Source organism: Phycodurus eques, chromosome 3 (assembly GCF_024500275.1).
Source record: "Phycodurus eques isolate BA_2022a chromosome 3, UOR_Pequ_1.1, whole genome shotgun sequence".
NCBI classification, from domain to species: Eukaryota; Metazoa; Chordata; class Actinopteri; order Syngnathiformes; family Syngnathidae; genus Phycodurus; species Phycodurus eques.
Window position 1 is genome coordinate 29,234,768 of NC_084527.1, and position 17,685 is coordinate 29,252,452.

Sequence of the window (17,685 nt, forward strand, 5' to 3'; positions counted from 1 at the left end):
ACAAATGTATATTATATATATGTATATGTAATAGCAAATGTCGAATCTCAGATTCAGGAGGAGCAGGGTGGTTTTCGTCCTGGCCGTGGAGCAGTGGACCACCTCTACACCCTCAGCAGGGTCCTCGAGGGTGCAATGGATGTTCACCCAAACAGTCTACATGTGTTTTGTGGACTTGGAGAAGGCATTCGACCGTGTCCCTTGGGGAGTCCTGTGGGTGGTGCTTTGGGAGTATGGGGTGCCGAACCCCCTGATACGGGCTGTTCGCGCCCTGGACGACCGGTGTCAGAGTTTGGTCCGCATTGCCGGCAGTAAGTCGGACTCGTTTCCGGTGAGGGTTGGACTCCGCCAAGGCTGCTCTTTGTCACCAATTCTGTTCATAACTTTTTGGGACAGAATTTCTAGGCGCAGCCGAGGCGTAGCGGGGGTCCGGTTTGGTGGCCTCAGTATTGCATCTCTGCTTTTTGCAGATGATGTGGTTCTGTTGGCTTCATCATGCCGTGGTCGCCAACTCTCAGAGCTCAGAGTAGAGCCGCTGCTCCTCCGCATTGAGAGGAGCCAGATGATGTGGCTCGGGCATGTGATGCGGATGCCTCTCGGACGCCTCCCTTGCGAGGTGGTCCAGGCACGTCCCACCGGAAGGAGACCCCGGGGACTACCCAGGAAACGCTGGAGAGACTATGTTTCTCGGCTGGCCTGGGAACGAGCTGGGTGAAGTGGCTGGGGAGAGGGAAGTCTGGGCGTCCCTGCTAAAACTACTGCCCCCGCGACCCGACCTCGGATAAGCGGTAGAAAATGGATGGATGGATGGATGAATGGATAATAGAAAATACTGGTATACTGCTCGCTCTTTGTTGGGGTAGTGGCAAATTTAATGATGTGATCTCAGAGAACTCTGGAAACATGTCAAAATGACCAGAACTGTCCAGAACACATGTGGAAATGTGAGAGAGGTCAAGTTGTTGCTACGTTTGTTTTGTCCCATTAGGTGTTGCAACGGAAAGTTACTCGCATGATTTGTTTGGCAATGATGATCTGAAATTACGAAAATGTTGTATTTTATACTTTAAATTGTGTAGCATGTTCCATCCATCCATCCATTTTCTGAGCCACTTCTCCTCTCTAGGGTCGCGGGCGTGCTGGAGCCTATCCCAGCCATCATCGGGCAGGAGGCAGGGTACACCCTGCACTGGTTGCCAGACAATCGCAGGGCACATACAAACAAACAACCATTTTATAAATTAAAGGCAATGTTAAAAACTATTCCAGTTGACTTCAGGCAAGAGGCAGGATACACCCTGGACAGGTCGCTCGCCAATAGCAGGGCACATATAGATGAACAACGATTCACACTCATTATCTTTATCTAAAGAATAGAATATATGTGACTCAGTGTATTGCACAATGTATTTCAAATTTCTACTGAAATCCACGCACTGTCAATAATTAGCTTGAGCTGAAATGCTCTTTCAAAACAATGGAGTCACTGATGACACACAAGCACACACACGCACAGACGGGAAATGGCAAATGTCATCAATGCAACAGACACATCAGATATCATTTTACACTTATGAGAATACTTCCAATGTTCTAATGTATGTTTTGTGATGAAAATGTGTTTGTTTGTTTTTCGGTTCACTTTTTTTTTTTATGCACAGTACAGTCTTCTTTTATTGTTCCTGGATAATGCAGAGGTGGTCCTCCACAGTTTGGAGGGCCGGGCCACGGGAGTCAATTTACATTACAACACTAGCCAGCATTTATGCGATTCTACGAAATTAAAAGCTTCATCTAGCATTTTGTATTATTATTTTTTTAATGCTAGGTGAGGACATGAATAGTTTCAGGTTGTGTTTACTGTATATCACGTAAGTGTTATATGCTGTATAACAGTAGGTGAAACAGTGTTGTCTTGTTTTGCTTAATCGAAGTACACCAGCTACCGAATACAAACTCACCAAACTGCCACTTTCCCAGTGTTCCAAGTTGTTTTTATTTTTAATTTTTGTTCATAACGCTCATATTGTGTGGATTTACTCATAGTGTAATTACATATACAGTAGTTACGTACAGTGTTCTGTTTATTTACCGAGATGACTTGGTCGAACAACATAAACTCGTTCGACCCACGCCGATGTCTTATTTTGAAAATGAAAAAACGGAAACTAGTTTTGTGGTACACTTGATTAGTTAAGGAAGAGCTATTTTGTAAAGGGAAACCAAGGTTGTTGGTGTACGCTGAGGGTCTTGGAGGCAGGCGGTAGGTCCAAATTCATGAATATACTACTCATTCCATTGTTGCATCCGCATGCCTGCCCTCGACTTGATTCGTTCACGAGCGGCTCGTGAACCGAGACCGGTAAAGTACACCCGACAACGACTAGCGTCTAAGCTAACGCGGCTAACCATTCGAGCAGACGGGACAATTCAACAATATTGTTCCACTTGACGTTTGGCTGTCCCGAAGATCACTTGTGTCTCTTCTATGAGAAGAGACCCCCCCCCCCCCCCCCCCCGTGCGGCGTCGGCTCCAAGTTGGACTGTTGTGTTTATGGTACCCCCCCCCCCCCCCAACTCAACACAAATAAGCAGGTGCACACTCTGTGTTGCATTGCATGCAGGGTCCTTCTCTTCTGCAGAGAGTGACATGTGACCATGATGCCTGTTCATCACCTGTGTCACTTGAACGGGTCGGGAAAGGCGAAGAAACAGATCAGTGGTTGATTTTATGCTCCCAAACATTAAATAAGAAAACACAAAAGACCTATCTAAAGCAAAGCAATGATCATGTATGAATTGCAATTTCACAAGGCAGAACTTTAAAAAGTTAATATTGTATGTTTTAAAAAAAATAAAATAATAATTGTTGCTATGGGAATATTCGGTAAGTGATAAGTATTCACATATCAATATGTTTATTATCGGTGAAAACTTTCTGGGAGGTTTCTGTGTGAACACCCATTTTCTGTTGACATTTAGTAACAACAAAGGGAGAATATAAATGAGTTTCAGGGTTGTCCACTAAAAGTTCTGACACATAGACTGTACCAAACTATGCTGTCTGCTGTCATTGAATCCATCCATCCAACCAATTTCTGTCCTGCTTATCCTCACAAGGGTTGCGGGCGTACTGGAGCCTATCCCAGCTGAATCTGGGCGAGAGGGGGGGTACACCCTAAACTGGTCGCCAGACAGTCGCAGGGCATATATAAACAAACAACCGTTTGCTCTCACATTCACACTTACGGGCAATATAGAGTCTTCAATTAACCTAACATGCACGTTTTGGAACGTGGGAGGAAACCGGAGTATCCGGAGAGAACCCACGCAGGCACGGGGAGAACGTGCAAGCTCCACACAGGTGGGGCCCGATTTGAACCCGGGTCCTCAGAACTGTAAGGCAGGTGTGCTAACCAGTCGTCCAGCGTGCCACCTGTCATCGGATCTTTATCAGTAAATATATTGTATGTCCCATAAAACTGATTCACCCTCATCTTATAAAAAAACAAAACAAAACATGCATGCACATGTTCCTAGTGTGTAACGTAATGCAGTGCCCCAAAAATCAAGTGATCATTTTGTGTAATTTCAATTTTTTATTTTTTTTTTGTATTTGGTATGTCAGAGTAAGTTCTTTGCACGCCAAAGCTGCTGACAAGACAATGATCTCCATCAAAAATGTAGTTGAACATCTGGAACATGGTGTTCTGTAATTGTGTTTTGCTCACTTGTTAGTCGAGCGTGTCAAGGTGCAGCATAGGAAGAAAAAACAATGTTATTGTATCCCACTGGGGGACTGTCCGATACCGAGCCCGTTTGAAAGATTTTTTTGTGCGTGTACGTACAACACAGGTTGCCATTTTATCAGGTCAGTGTATGTCGGGAAAAAAAGCAAATCAGTTTTGTTGAATAACTTTTACGGTACAGTAGTTACAAGCCGCGGCACGGTGGACGACTGGTTAGAGCGTCAGCCTCACAGTTCTGAGGACCCGGGTTCAATCCCCGGCCCCGACTGTGTGGAGTTTGCATGTTCTCCCCGTGCCTGTGTGGGTTTTCTCCGGGCACTCCGGTTTCCTCCCACATCCCAAAAACATGCATAAATTGGAGACTCTAAATTGCCCGTAGGTGTGCATGTGAGTGCGAATGGTTGTCTGTTTGTATGTGCCCTGCGATTGGCTGGCAACCAGTTCAGGGTGTACACCGCCTCCTGCCCGATGACAGCTGGGATAGGCTCCAGCACGCCCGCGACCCTAGTGAGGAGAAGCGGCTCAGAAAATGGATGGATGGATAGTTACAAGCCCGAATTCCAATAAAGTTGGGACGTTGTGTAAAATGTAAAAAAAAAAAAAAAAAAAAAAAAACAGAATACAATGATTTGCAAATCCTTTTCAACCTATATTCAATGTAATGCACCACAAAGGCATTTAATGTTCAAACTGAACAACTCTTGTTTTTTTGCAAATATTCACTCATTTTCAATTCGATGGCTGCAACACGTTCCAAAAAAGCTGGGACAAGGTCATGTTTATCACTGTGTTACTTCACCTTTCCTTTTAACAGCACTCTATAAGCGTTTGGGAACTGAGGACGCTTAATTGTTGAAGCTTTGTAGGTGGAATTCTTTTCCATTCTTGCTTGATGTCAGGCACTCATAGGGCGGGGTTAGCAAATGCTAATGGCGCCGCTTCCTCAAGGGGACGCCAAAAACCCTTGTCCTATTTTGCGCTTCATAATGCGCCACACATTTTCAATGGGAGACAGGTCTGGACTGCTGGCAGGCCAGTCTAGTACCCGCACTCTTTTACTACGAAGCCACGCTGTTGTAACACTTGCAGAATGTGGTTCGGCATTGCCTTGCTGAAATGAGCAGAACGGCGTTGATTGGATGGCAGTTTATGTTGCTCCAAAACCTGAACTGTATGTACCTTTCAGCATTAATAGTACCTTCACAGATGTGCAAATTACCCATGTCATGGGCACTAACACACTCTCTTACCATCACAGATGCTGGCTTTTGAACTTTGTGCTGATAGCGATCCGGATGGTCCCTTTCCTCTTTGGCCTAGAGGACATGATGTTCCCCAAAAATTGAAATGTGGACTAGTCACTTTTCCACTTTACATCAGTCCATCTCAGATGAACTCAGGAGAAGCTGGCGGCGTTTCTAGGTGTTTCTGAAAAATGGCTTTCGCTTTGCACAGTAGAGTTTTAACTTGCATTTGTGGATCTAGCGACGAACTGTGTTAACTGACAATGGTTTTCTGAAGTGTTCCTGAGCCTACGTGGCATTATCCTTTACACAATGATGCCGGTTTTTAATGGTCCTGTATTTTGGCTATTTAGACCTCCATAGAAGGGCTCTCTAACATGGACTTAGTATAAAATTGGCAATTTTATTTCAGAAAACACCATGGTTTTCTCATACGAGTGTTGAGAAAAGGCCCCTCTGACAGCTACTTCTGTTTGACCCAGTTTTGTATCCGCTTTGTCCATATTTGGCCCTTTCCTCTGATTGGTTGACAGCGCTAGTCGGAGATCTTCGCTAGTGACATATACTAGCTCAGCAGAAAAACATCTGGAACTCAGGATTGTGTGGACGATTTTAATTCATATTTCACATGTTTACTGTGGCACCATAGAGACAATATTACATCCCACATACTAGAAAGAGTTGATTTGGTCAAATATGTCCCCTTTAAAGCAGTGCCGCCTGAGGGATCGAAGGTCACAGGCATTCATTGATGGTTTTCTGCCTTTTTGCTTACGTGCAGCACTTTCTCCAGATTCTCAGAATCGTTTGATGATATTATGGACCGTAGGTGATGAAAGTCCCTTAAATTACTCGCAATTGTGCATTGAGAAATGTTGTTCTTAAACTATTGAACTATTTGCTCACTCATTTGTTCACAAAGTGATGAACCTCACCCATCCTTGTTTGTGAGCAACTGACACTTTCGGGGATGCTCCTTTTACACCCAATCATGACGCACACCTGTTTCCAATTAACCGGTTCACCTATGGAATGTTGCGAGCAGGTATTTTTTATTTTTATTTATTTTTTATATACAGCATTCCTCAACATTCCCAGTTTTTTGTTGCCTCTGTCCCATCTTTTTTGGACCGTGTTGCAGGCATCAAATTAAAATGAGAGAATATCTGAATAAAGCAATAACATTAATCAGTTTGAACATTAAATATTTTGTATTTGTCGTGTATTCAATTGCATAAAGTTTGAAAAGGATTTGCAGATCCTTGTGTTCTGTTTTTATTTACAACGTCCCATCTTCGTTGGAATTGGGGGGTGCACACTGATCAGCTGCAACATTATGACCACTTGCAAAATATACAATATCCAATTGAAGAACTGTATCAAGTATTCTAATGTTACAAACATGAGAATGGTCAGTTTGGATTTTCAGAGCGGTAATTAATTTAAGATGTTGATTATTGTGGTTGTAGAAATACACTGCATCATAATGAGAGCTGTGAGTAATATTTTGATTACCTCAAAAAGTTTCATGAGAAAGTCGAAGTACAGCTCAGTGCAATTCCACACCAGTCAATGTTGTAAAAGCACTTTACTGTTTCTTCTGTCATGTTGAAGGCAGGGTTGCAGGTTTCCGGGAGCAGAACCGCCGTGTCATACCCCCCCCTGTCCTCTCGTATCCCCCTTCCCTCCTCCCTGTATTCCCCTGTGTGTGAGTGACCCCACAACCCCACCCGACCTAACCTGATCACCCGTGTCGTGTCACCGCTCCGACTTGAAGCCGCCCTGTCACCCCATGCTTGGGACAAAGCCAGCTCACTGCCAGCCCAATGACTGCCTGGATCATCCTGCCGGTCAGCCTGTCTGTCTTCTCCATCACAGGAATATGGATAGTGTGAGTGGTGCACGGAGGCCTTGAAACCTTATCAAGCGTCCTGTTACAACACTTGTGACTGTAATGCTGAAGTGGCCCTTATCATTGCTTGTTTGTAATAACAGTACCAGACAATACGCGCCTTCACATAACTGCTCTCAAAAACATATTTCATGCATGCAATATATGGACCAAAGTGTTCAAAACATACACCTCTTAATAAACAAATAGACATGACTTTCCCACATGGGCGTTTCTTTATAAAGTGGGGCTGTAATGATGCATATTAATTAGAAAACTTACAGCTGCAAAAAATAATTGAGGCAAAATTCTTTCAAAGCTTTGTCTATTTCACACCATTTTCATATTCCAGTTTTCCAACTCTTGAAGTTTGTGAACTAGCGGGGCTTTTGAGTTGGAATACAGGGGGTGCCCCGTTTACGGTGGAGTTTTGTTCATATGGCGACGAATTAACCTGAATGAAATGCAGTAATTCCAACAGTAACTGAACGCGCCTTCTTGTGCTGCATGAAGACATAGTCTTACAACACTGTACAAACTGGTTCATTGTGCGCCGTTTTTAAACCTCGAAATGTGATATGTCAGTACCCTCGTAAACTGAAGACCCCCAGTAAATGATTACCAATATAACTAATAGCACATGCTGTAGTGTAAATGGGACCATCTTGTGATTGGGGCCAGCACTGCACACTGTGTACAAGAACAACATGATTTTAATTTGCTACTGCTTTCAAAAGGTATAGAGCAATTCTCTACTTCAACTTAAAAAGTGATGAGTAACCTCTATAACAATATCCTGTATACTCTTGTGAATAGTGTTATGACAGTTGACATTGTGTTGTTTACTTTCCAGGTATGCCATGGCTGTAATGAATCACCATGTTTGCCCTGTAGAGAACTGGTGAGTGATTTTTATTTCAATTGAGAAAAGTGGCTACAAGCTACATAATCTCTATATTCCTGACCACAAAAAAGGGGTGAGTCAGTATGAGCTGTCCTGATCTGGTTGTGTCATGCTGCAGGTCCTACAATGTAACGTGCACAGAGGAGCTGCTCCGACCAGGCTTTCCCAAGACCTGTTGCACCGTCCAGGACATTCCCCTCATCAGGTATTCTGTTCTACCTTCCCTCCTTTCTTCAATTCCTGCACAGTGCATTAGTCACCGCAAGGCCCGCAGACCTAGATTCCCACACGGTGTGATGGCTCAGTGACATCATCAATTCACACTTTGTATAACCTACTCTTGTCATCACAAACGTGTGAAAAGGAATCGCAAGGCCCAGGGGTTTATCGAGACAATAATTCCATTAAATAACCAGAAGCCCCTTTCACACACCTTGATTTCCCCCCCCCCACCCCCCTCACCCCCTTTTTTTTTGGTCCTGTTTGGCTGTTCGGTCAAGCAGAAAGGAAGATCTGTATCCGTTTTATGCCGGAACAGTTTTACTATGTCACAGTGGACTTTTTAAGATGCCGCTGTGGTTTCTTTGTATTCTGATGGTTATTTATTGAGAATTACAGTCGTTCAGTCGAGCAGAACAGAGGGGAGTGACAGAAAAAAACTAAATGAAGAGAGAGTAAAAAGGTAACTAAATATAGGAAAAGAAGACAACAAAAGACAAAGCACTAGCTGTAAACAGGATGAGGAAAGTAAAGCATTTTATACAGTACCTAGTACAATAACACATTGGATTCAAGTGTTGTATGTGTGGACAATATAGGACAGGACTGGACAGGACAGGACAGGGACAGGAGGGGGAGCCTGCAAGACAGAGGTCGTACAACTGAAGTGTGGTGGGAGTGGCTGGGTAAATTATAAACATCTATAGGACCAGAGTGGAAGTGAGGGGATAGCCAAGAAATGTGCATAGTTATAAGTTATTTGTCACAATGAGTCAGTGGCCCCACACCCAGCAAATAAGTCCCAGGGGTGTGTGTCTGCGGACACATGCAAGAGAATTGACCGGCGGGGTCGGCCCCAAGAGTCGACCCATGAGCCCCAAAAATCGGCCACCCGGAGGAGGCCGCAGGGACCCAAAGCTACCCCCCCCCCCCACACACACACACACACACTGCCCCACGTGCCCCAGCACCACTGCCCCCGTCACCCTCCGTTACTATGATTGCTAGGTCCCCGACTGGCAGTCATTGGTCTGATGAAGGCACAGACTGATAAATCCCAGATCAATTCTGATTCGGCAATTTTACCGAAACCATGTGGTTTATAGTCAGTTGGTGTATGTGAAGTGTTGTTGTTAACGCCCCTGTTTTGTCTTCATCTTTTGCAGTAAATGTGGTTCCTACCCCCCTGAAAGCTGCCTGTTTAGCCTCATTGGCAATGTTGGAGCCTTCATGGGTAAGACCACCACTGAAATGAACCACACACAAACATGTTGATGAACCAATGTGCGTGCCGTAGTATGGAAGGTTATTTGTCTCATGTATGTATTGTAAATATGAAACTAGTGCTAGGCGTTGCTTTGCTTGGCAATAACAACTGTGTGTTTCTTCAAACGGTATTTCCTCTGGCGTGCCTTTGAACAAATGTACCCCATTGGAACATGGTGATGAGGATGTCGCATTCCACATTAGTGTACACTGTAGTAGAAATCTGGTGGGACTATACATCGACCAGCCGCAATGTAATGATATCCAGTTCGAGAGCTGGCGCAAACATTCTGTCTTTATAAAGAGAATAATGAAATGGTCAGTTTTCATTGACACTGTCGAAAAGTTAATAATAACAATATGTTCATTGTTGTGGTTGCCATGTACAGTGTATAAATCGACTGAATCATACCAAAAAGCTCTTCCTAATATATTCAACTTGATCGGGGTAACCAAAATATTAGACGATTATGATGCAGGACAATTCTACACTGCTGCAAACTACCACCACAATTACACATTATTACCTTTCAGACTGTGTCAAGCTACCTTTTATGTTATAGCCCAATTCTAAAACAGATTAAATTCATTTTCCCCTCAAAATTCTACATACAACACCCCATAATAAAGTACAAATTCCCATTACTAACACTGGTAAACAATTTGAAGAAAATATTCTGTTGAGCTAGATTTTTATGATGATTTAAAGTAAAATTTGCATGCTGATTCCAAAATTGAAGTCATTGCAGCATTTCTAGCATGTCAAGTTTTTTCTCCACAGCTTAAGCTCCAGATAAGCAAAATTCCACTGATTAGCTGTAGTAAGACTTGCCATCTGATTACGATTGGACTCGTCTACAGCTACGTGGCATCTTGTTTGTGCAGTCACAATTGAGACAGTGCGGTGAGAGGTGTGCAGCTCCCAATACAGTAGGTCAGTACTATCAATAACAGCAAACAGAAAGCTAGCATAGTAGGAATTAAGAGGATTTGGGCCATATCCTTTGTAAAACATAATAACGTTAAGTAAACATTGCAGTCATGCCTGTTTCTTTCATATCTCATTGTATGTCAATATTTGGAAAGTTTTATAAAGCAAGCACATATCTGTTAAGTACAGTCCATTCATTCATCTTCCGTTTCGCTTATCCTCACTAGGGTCGCGGGCGTGCTGGAGCCTATCCCAGCTATCTCCAGTCGAGAGGCAGGGTAGACCCTGAACTGGTCGCCAGCCAATCGCAGGGCACATATAAACAAACAACCATTCACATTCACATCTACGGGCAATTTAGAGTCTTCAATTAACCTACCCTGCATGTTTTTGGGATGTGGGAGGAAATTAGAGTACCCGGAGAAAACCCACACAGGCACAGGGAGAACATGCAAACTCCACACAGGCAGGGCCGGGATTTGAACCCTGGTCCTCAGAGCTGTGAGGCAGATGTGCTACAGTATTTTTCATATTTTTTAAGAAAGCAGGACTCTGTAATTCAAAAACTTGACGTGATAGAGAAAAACCGAGACCAGTTTTGGATTCCGCACCCATAAATTTGTTAAAAACAGCTATCAGACCAAACTTAACAAAAATGGTGTTCCCCAGTGTAATCATTCTGCTTTAAGTTTATGGCAAGGTTGATATTTAAAAGAGGTACTGTAATTTCTTGTGTATAATGTGCAGTTTGCCCCCCCCCCAAAAATTGTCAAAAGTCAATAGTGCGCATTATACATAGGTATAGGGGCAAATGGGGGGGGGGGGGGAACTTTCACATTTTATCAATGTATGCCGCCATCTAGTGGATATGAAATGCTGTACACTTTCATTCCAAAATGCCAATGCCACCTAGTGGTTATGAAAAAGGTGTCGCCTACATTAATTTCATTCCAATGACGTATGACTGCATATCAGAGGTGGGTAGTAACGCGCTACATTTACTCTGTTACATTTACTCAAATAACATTTTCCAAACTTTACTTGTCACAGTACTTTAAATGCACCGTAATATTTACTTTTACTTGAGTATTTTTGTGAAGAAGGATTGATACTTTTACTCCGTTACAATGGTCGACATGCCGTTCGCTACTTTTATTTATTCATTCTTGCTTGTGCGCGTCTATTTTTAGACTCTGTCTTCGACTTCTGCACAGGGTGCCCGTTGCGCCAATCACACAGGATCACTGTCATTTGACTCCAATTCACCAATCAGATGACACAAGGCAGTCACATGACCGCGCATGTAGCCTTCGCGAGCCAATCGCTACTGTTTATTTTACAGATTCCAAAAAACAACAGCTTTATCATGCAGCTCTTAAATTGTGACTGCCCAAACTTGGATATTCCAGCTCACTTCTAACTTGAGAAAACACCTTGCGGTAAGTTGCAGATGTTTTTATTATTTTGGCAGTGGATATGGCAAAATTAGTGTTTAACTTTATGGTGTCGCACACGCACGCGCACACACAATCAATAAGTCTGTTCAGCAAACAGCTTCTTCATGAAGACATTTAAGCGAGTAAAGCAAATAATTTTTCTGTAGCGCCCAATGTATGTGTTGTTGGTTTTTGGGCAGTTAAGAATTGAAATGGTGGCAGGTGTGTTTTTTTTTTATTTGATGTTCGTACTCTGATTTAATAAAAAAAAAAAAAAAAAAAAAAATAATCTGAAGTTACTCTTTGAGTATTTTTTTCATTGAGTACTTTCTTACTCAAGTAAATGTTTGGATGACTACTTTTTACTTTTACTTGAGACATTCTAAAGTAACAGTACTCCTACTTGAGTACAATATTTGGTTACGCTACCCACCTCTGCTGCATACATGAACAGTTGTGCTCATCAGCTTACATACCCTGGCAGAATTTGTGAAATATAGTTTTTTTTTTTTTTTTTTAAATATGACTGATAACTGAACAACAACCATCATTAATTTATTTAATGACAAAGCTCTTCTGAAATGCTTGACCGTTTAATTTGAATCTCATTAAAATCAAATTAAGTGTTTTGCCTGGCCGTTCATGTTTTCTTTAAAACATTTTACCCATCTTACAAATTCTGCCTGGGTAATCAAACATATGAGCACAACTGTGAGTTTTCTAATTTACTAAATAAAAGTAGGGCTGTGAATTTAAAAACAAGAGTAAGTAAATTTTAAAAAAGCATTACGTGTTCAAATGAAGTGCTTAACTTCAGAATAATTATTTGAAAACAACAAAATACAGATAATACTTCATGTTTTGATCATATGGGTAGAAGCAAAATCATGCATTGTAAAAATGCATTATACATAGGTAGAAGGGTTTTCCAGAATTTTGAAGTCAACTTTGGGGGTGCGTATTATACATGGGTGTGCATTGTACATGAGAAATTATGGTACATGATTCTCGATACCCTTGGTTATTATATTGTGAAATTAACATTTCCCTTATGCGCATGCAAAAGTGTATGTATGATTATCATCCATGTTTATGTGTATGTACTGTGTGGTGCCCATGTCAGCGTCTAGAGCTGCAGAGGGGCTTGAAATAGCCAGAGCTCTCTAAATCAATAATGAATCCAGTTTCCTTCCATGACCACCCCTCCCCTGCTCCTTCATGCACCCTTCACGGCCTTCCTCCGTTACTCCTGTCATGTTGGATCACCACTCATTTTTTACCATTTTTTTCGTCCTCTGCTCTTCATTCTTGGAAGGGGTGGGGGTGTGCCCTATTGTTTCAAAACGTGTTGAAACACGGTCCTTAATTTATATTATAAATGTTCAACAATGTAACATAAAATGAGCTGCCAAACTGCATGGCACTGCTGGTCCATGTCTGTTGTGGGAAGAGTAATGCGGCACCCCCCCCCCCTTGCTTTGTCATGCTCTTTTATGGAGAGTTGTACAGGTAGGGGAAGGCAACCTCTGCAAAATATATGCTACTTGGAAGCACTACCTCTGTCACGTTTTGGGTTTTTGAAGGCACTGGAGGCAAGGAAGTGGAGGACCCAAGTGCAGGGAGGCAAGGCAGGCATGCAGGAGTCTCAAAAATGATATTTAATTCCAAAAACAAAGATGGCAAACAAAGTGCATGGGAAAACTATAAATACTAACTTAAAGTCCAAAAATCTATCATCAAACTAACATTGAAACCAAAATACTGACCACTAATCAACATGACGGGATATGGAAACATGGGGTGAGACAAGATTACCTTTGACATATGACAATCAATCCATCCAGCCATTTTCTGAGCCGCTTATCCTCACAACGGAGTGCTGGAGCCTATCCCAGCTATCATCGGGCAGGAGGCGCGGGGTACACCCTGAACTGGTTGCCAGCCAATCGTAGTGCACATAGAAACGAACAACCATTCGCACTCACATTCACACCTACAGGCAATTTAGAGTCTTCAATTAACCTACCACACATGTTTTTGGGATGTGGGAGAAAACCGGAGTGCCCGGAGAAAACCCACGCAGGCACGGGGAGAACATGCAAACTCCACACAGGCGGGGCCAGGGATTGAACCTCGGCCATATCACAAGATGCAAACCACTCATCAGCAAAAAGGCCAGATTGGATTTTAGAACATAGTTTTCTGGACTGATGAGACCAAGATGAACCTCTACCAACGCTATGGAAAGGCCAAAGTATGGAGAAAGAAAGGATCTGCTGATGATCTAAAACACACAAGCTCATCTGTGAAGCATGGTGGCAGTAATGTTATGACTTGGGCTTGCATGGCTGCTTCTGGATGGGGCTCACTAGTCTTTATTGATGATGGAACTCATGATGGTAGCAGCAGAATGAATTCTGAAGTCTACAAAACCATGTTGTCTGGCAGTTTACAGAAAAATGCATCTTAGCTAATCGGGAGAAGCTTCATCATGCAACAAGAAAATGACCCGAAACACACTACAACACAACAAATGACTTCTTCAGGGGGGGCAAAGTGGAAGGTCTTGGACTGGCCAAGTCAATCACTGGACCTTAACCAGCCCTTTGCCAAGGCAATCAAGGAACAAAATGCATTTTTAGTAGATATCCACAAAATACTGTACAAAATGTGTATTGCATTCATCTTTGAGATATAATGTGTGCTGTTTGGTTTCATGCAAATGTGCGTTTGTTGTCTGCAGTGGTGATGGTGTGCCTTCTGCGCTACGCTCAGGTGATAGAGCACAGCCACAGATGTTGGATCAACACCAGCGCTCTAGTGTCGGGCTGCACCAACGCAGTGGGTCTGGTCATGGTGGGCAACTTCCAGGTAAACTCACTGGTTGCTCACCTTTAATACGCTGCACTTCCACATTCTGGGCACCAAAGTGGAGCGCGCAGGCTCTTCTGATTGTGTCGATCGGTCTGACAGGTTGACCACGCCAAATCTCTTCACTATGTGGGCGCCGGCGTGGCCTTTCCAGCGGGTCTGCTCTTTGTGTGCTTGCAGTGCGTGCTCACCTATCGGGTGGCCGTCACCGCCCTTGACTACTGGATGGCCCACTTCCGTGTAGCTCTGGCACTCGGAGCCATGGTGTCCCTCGTACTCAGTATCCTTTTCTGTTCCAGACCTCTTGGTGGTGCTGGAATGGCCGTATCAAGTATGTAAATAGACGTACAAAGGTTTACATTTTGTTGTCTATTCATCGACACAAAGATGATTACATTGTGTGCATGCGAATTAGTGCTAGGCGATTATTGGAAAAAATGATAATCATGATTATTTTGACTGATATTGAAATGACAATTAATAAACACAATTATTCATTGGTTTCAAAACTTTAAAATACAATTTTAAAAAAATGATAACTTTGACAGGGACGCCCAGGCTTCCCTCTCCCCGGCCACTTCATCCAGCTCTTCCGGGGGGATCCCGAGGTGTTCCCAGGCTAGCCAAAAGACGTCGTCTCTCCAGCGTGTCCTGGGTTGTCCCCAGGATCCCCTCCCGGTGGGACATGCCCGGAACACCTCGGCGGTGCTCCCGGTGAGGGGCGGAATCCAACCCTCACCAGAAACGAGTCCGACTTAGTGCCGGCAATGAGGGGCAAACTCTCGTACAGGGACCGGAACAGCGCGTATCAATCAGGGGGTTCGGTACCCCCTGATTGTTTGACGAAACAGACATGCCACAAAAAGGTAATGGCAGACAAAGGAGCAGAAAACAGGCAGTGGTGAAAACAAACTGCTTGAGTTTTGTTTTTATGAACGGGAGAAGTCCAAATCATTTTGATTGGTCGCCTAGCCCTTATTGTGAATGGACAGACAAGTGTTTACCTTTTGTGTGTATGTGGTTTATATTCATTTAAATATACGTAGGGGTCCAGGGCTATGTAGCGTGGTGAATTATGTGGGGTTTTTGTTCATGACTTGAATGTGCTGATGGCTACTGGGAAGAAGCTGTCCCTGAGTCCGTCCCACTCCACCGATGACTGCGGTCCGCTTGTACGTTTGCCAGCAGGGATAACTGATATGCAGATCCCGGACATCTACGTGTTTCTCACTCAAGACATGATTTACTGTAGCTCTCTGAGGTTTACTCTTCTTTTTGGAGCGGCATAGAAAGCCAAGCTCCCTGCTCGTCATTGCTCCTTAACGCCCTCCTCTCAGGTGGTATCTTCTTTGTGCACGAGAGCTTCACGCTCCAGCACGCCGCAGCCATCTGCGAGTGGGTCTTCACCGTGGACATCCTGGTTTTCTATGGCACCTTCACCTACGAGTTTGGGACGGTCACCGGCGAGACCATGATGGCCGGCCTGCAGCAGTGTCTCCGCCACGGCTCGGGGGTGATCTTGGGCCCCAGGGCCTGTGATTCGGCACTGAGCGGGGCCACGAAGGGTCTCAAGTCACCCGGGGGGAGCAGCACATCCACGCATCTCAACTGTACCCCTGAGAGTATAGCCATGTTGTAGCCCTGCACGGAGGAGCTCCATGGACGCCTACCACATGGAAAGATGACTGAGTCAGCATGCCGAGAGAGAGACTAGCTCGGTCTGTACGGCTGGAATAACTCCACCGCCCCCCCCCCCCCCCCCCCCCCCCCCCCCCCCCAACAAGGTGCAAGTCAGCTGGAGCGGTGAGCAGCTTCAGTCTGCTGTCCTCATGCAGTGTTCTTACAGGAATCATATGAAAAGTCAAGCACAAAACAGTGGTACCTTGACTTACAAATGATTGATATACATGAATCCCTCGTTTATCGAGGGGGTTAGGTTCAGGACCACCCCCACGGCAGGTGAAATCTGCAAAGTAGCGACCACATATATATTTGCTATTATTTATATATTTTTGAAAAACCTCCCCACTCATTAACCTTCTCCACACTCCTAATAACCTCTGCCGTACTATTATAAACACTTTCTGTATTCTTAAAGACCTTTTCAACTCTTAAACAGTAATGTACAGTAGTACTGCACACGATGTACTACTTATTCCTTGTGATGTGTTTTTTGGTTTTTGTTTTTATGTTTCAGGCTCGGAAGTGTTTCTTTTTTTGTTCCACAAAAAGCAAAACACTCGAAACCTGCGATATGGCGAATTACACGCTATGAATATGGAAAGACAAATCCACACAGTGCGCCGAATCTGCAATAGGTCAACCGTGATATACTGTAGCGAGGGAACACTCGACGTGTAAAATGAATTACGAGATGGGTACCACTGTACTGGGTTAGACCGGGCCTATTTTCCTGCAACGTGCAACAACACACCCCTAAACAATGTCCTCAAGTCCTCCAAAATGGGGGAACATGCAGCACAGCTAAGTCTCAAATTGGTTTTGGTTTCATTCATTCAACAAAGAAAACCGGACAATTTGTTCTTAGTTAAATCTGTCCCTTAACTAGCAATTCAGTGCATGACTTTTTGTATGGCGTCTTGCTAAATTCGACTGCAGAAAGGCTTTTGTAGTGATGCTATAGGAATGTGTCAAGGTTGTTTGATCATTGAATGTTTCCAAGATAGTTTCTGATTTGATGTTTGATGTTGTTCCTTGGTTTAGAGTTGAGTTGGTGTCGAGTATTTCTTTTGAATGTTTTTAAGTGCACGCGTTTGTCTGTTAGCAGGATGAGGCCAAACTTGGAGCAGCTTTTTTTTCCAAAGCTGGTGGGAGGTTAAATCTGGGACCATGAACCCTTTTAGATGAAATGTACCTTTAAGGTATATAGATCGTTAGGTAGAGAACTGGGCTGCCTTGATTGAGTTTTTTTATTTTTATTTATTTATTTTTTTATTTTCAATTTTGTTGGCTGCTGTGGCCTTGTTTAAAGTTTCCCACATTATGGATTTCTGCACAGCTGGCACTTTTTAAATGAGAATATTAATTGTTTGTGTAGTACAGAGAGAATCCTGAATGTTGATGACGATTATCCCATCAAGCTTCAATTACGACAAATCAGAGCAAGTCCAGAGTCAAGTTGGCTTGTATTTTCTGATCTGAATTATTTGAATT

The 17,685-nt window shown here is 43.5% G+C and overlaps 1 protein-coding gene across 3 annotated transcripts; it reads left to right on the forward strand.

Annotated features, from left to right (window-relative positions):
* Nucleotides 1-2,179: 2,179 nt before the first annotated feature.
* On the forward strand, nucleotides 2,180-16,248 carry tmem150aa (transmembrane protein 150Aa). 3 transcript variants are annotated; one of them, XM_061671041.1, is made up of 8 exons: nucleotides 2,180-2,263; nucleotides 6,608-6,884; nucleotides 7,738-7,785; nucleotides 7,907-7,993; nucleotides 9,174-9,241; nucleotides 14,384-14,511; nucleotides 14,614-14,791; nucleotides 15,849-16,248. In XM_061671041.1, exons 2-8 carry the CDS (start codon nucleotides 6,820-6,822, stop codon nucleotides 16,148-16,150), a joined length of 876 nt encoding a protein of 291 aa, XP_061527025.1. In that variant the 5' UTR covers nucleotides 2,180-2,263; nucleotides 6,608-6,819; the 3' UTR covers nucleotides 16,151-16,248. The 3 variants fall into 3 exon arrangements, with proteins under 3 accessions (XP_061527025.1, XP_061527027.1, XP_061527026.1); XM_061671043.1 differs by having other exon boundaries at nucleotides 14,614-14,842; nucleotides 15,060-15,936; XM_061671042.1 differs by having other exon boundaries at nucleotides 2,187-2,263; nucleotides 6,612-6,884.
* The last annotated feature ends 1,437 nt before the right edge of the window (nucleotides 16,249-17,685 follow it).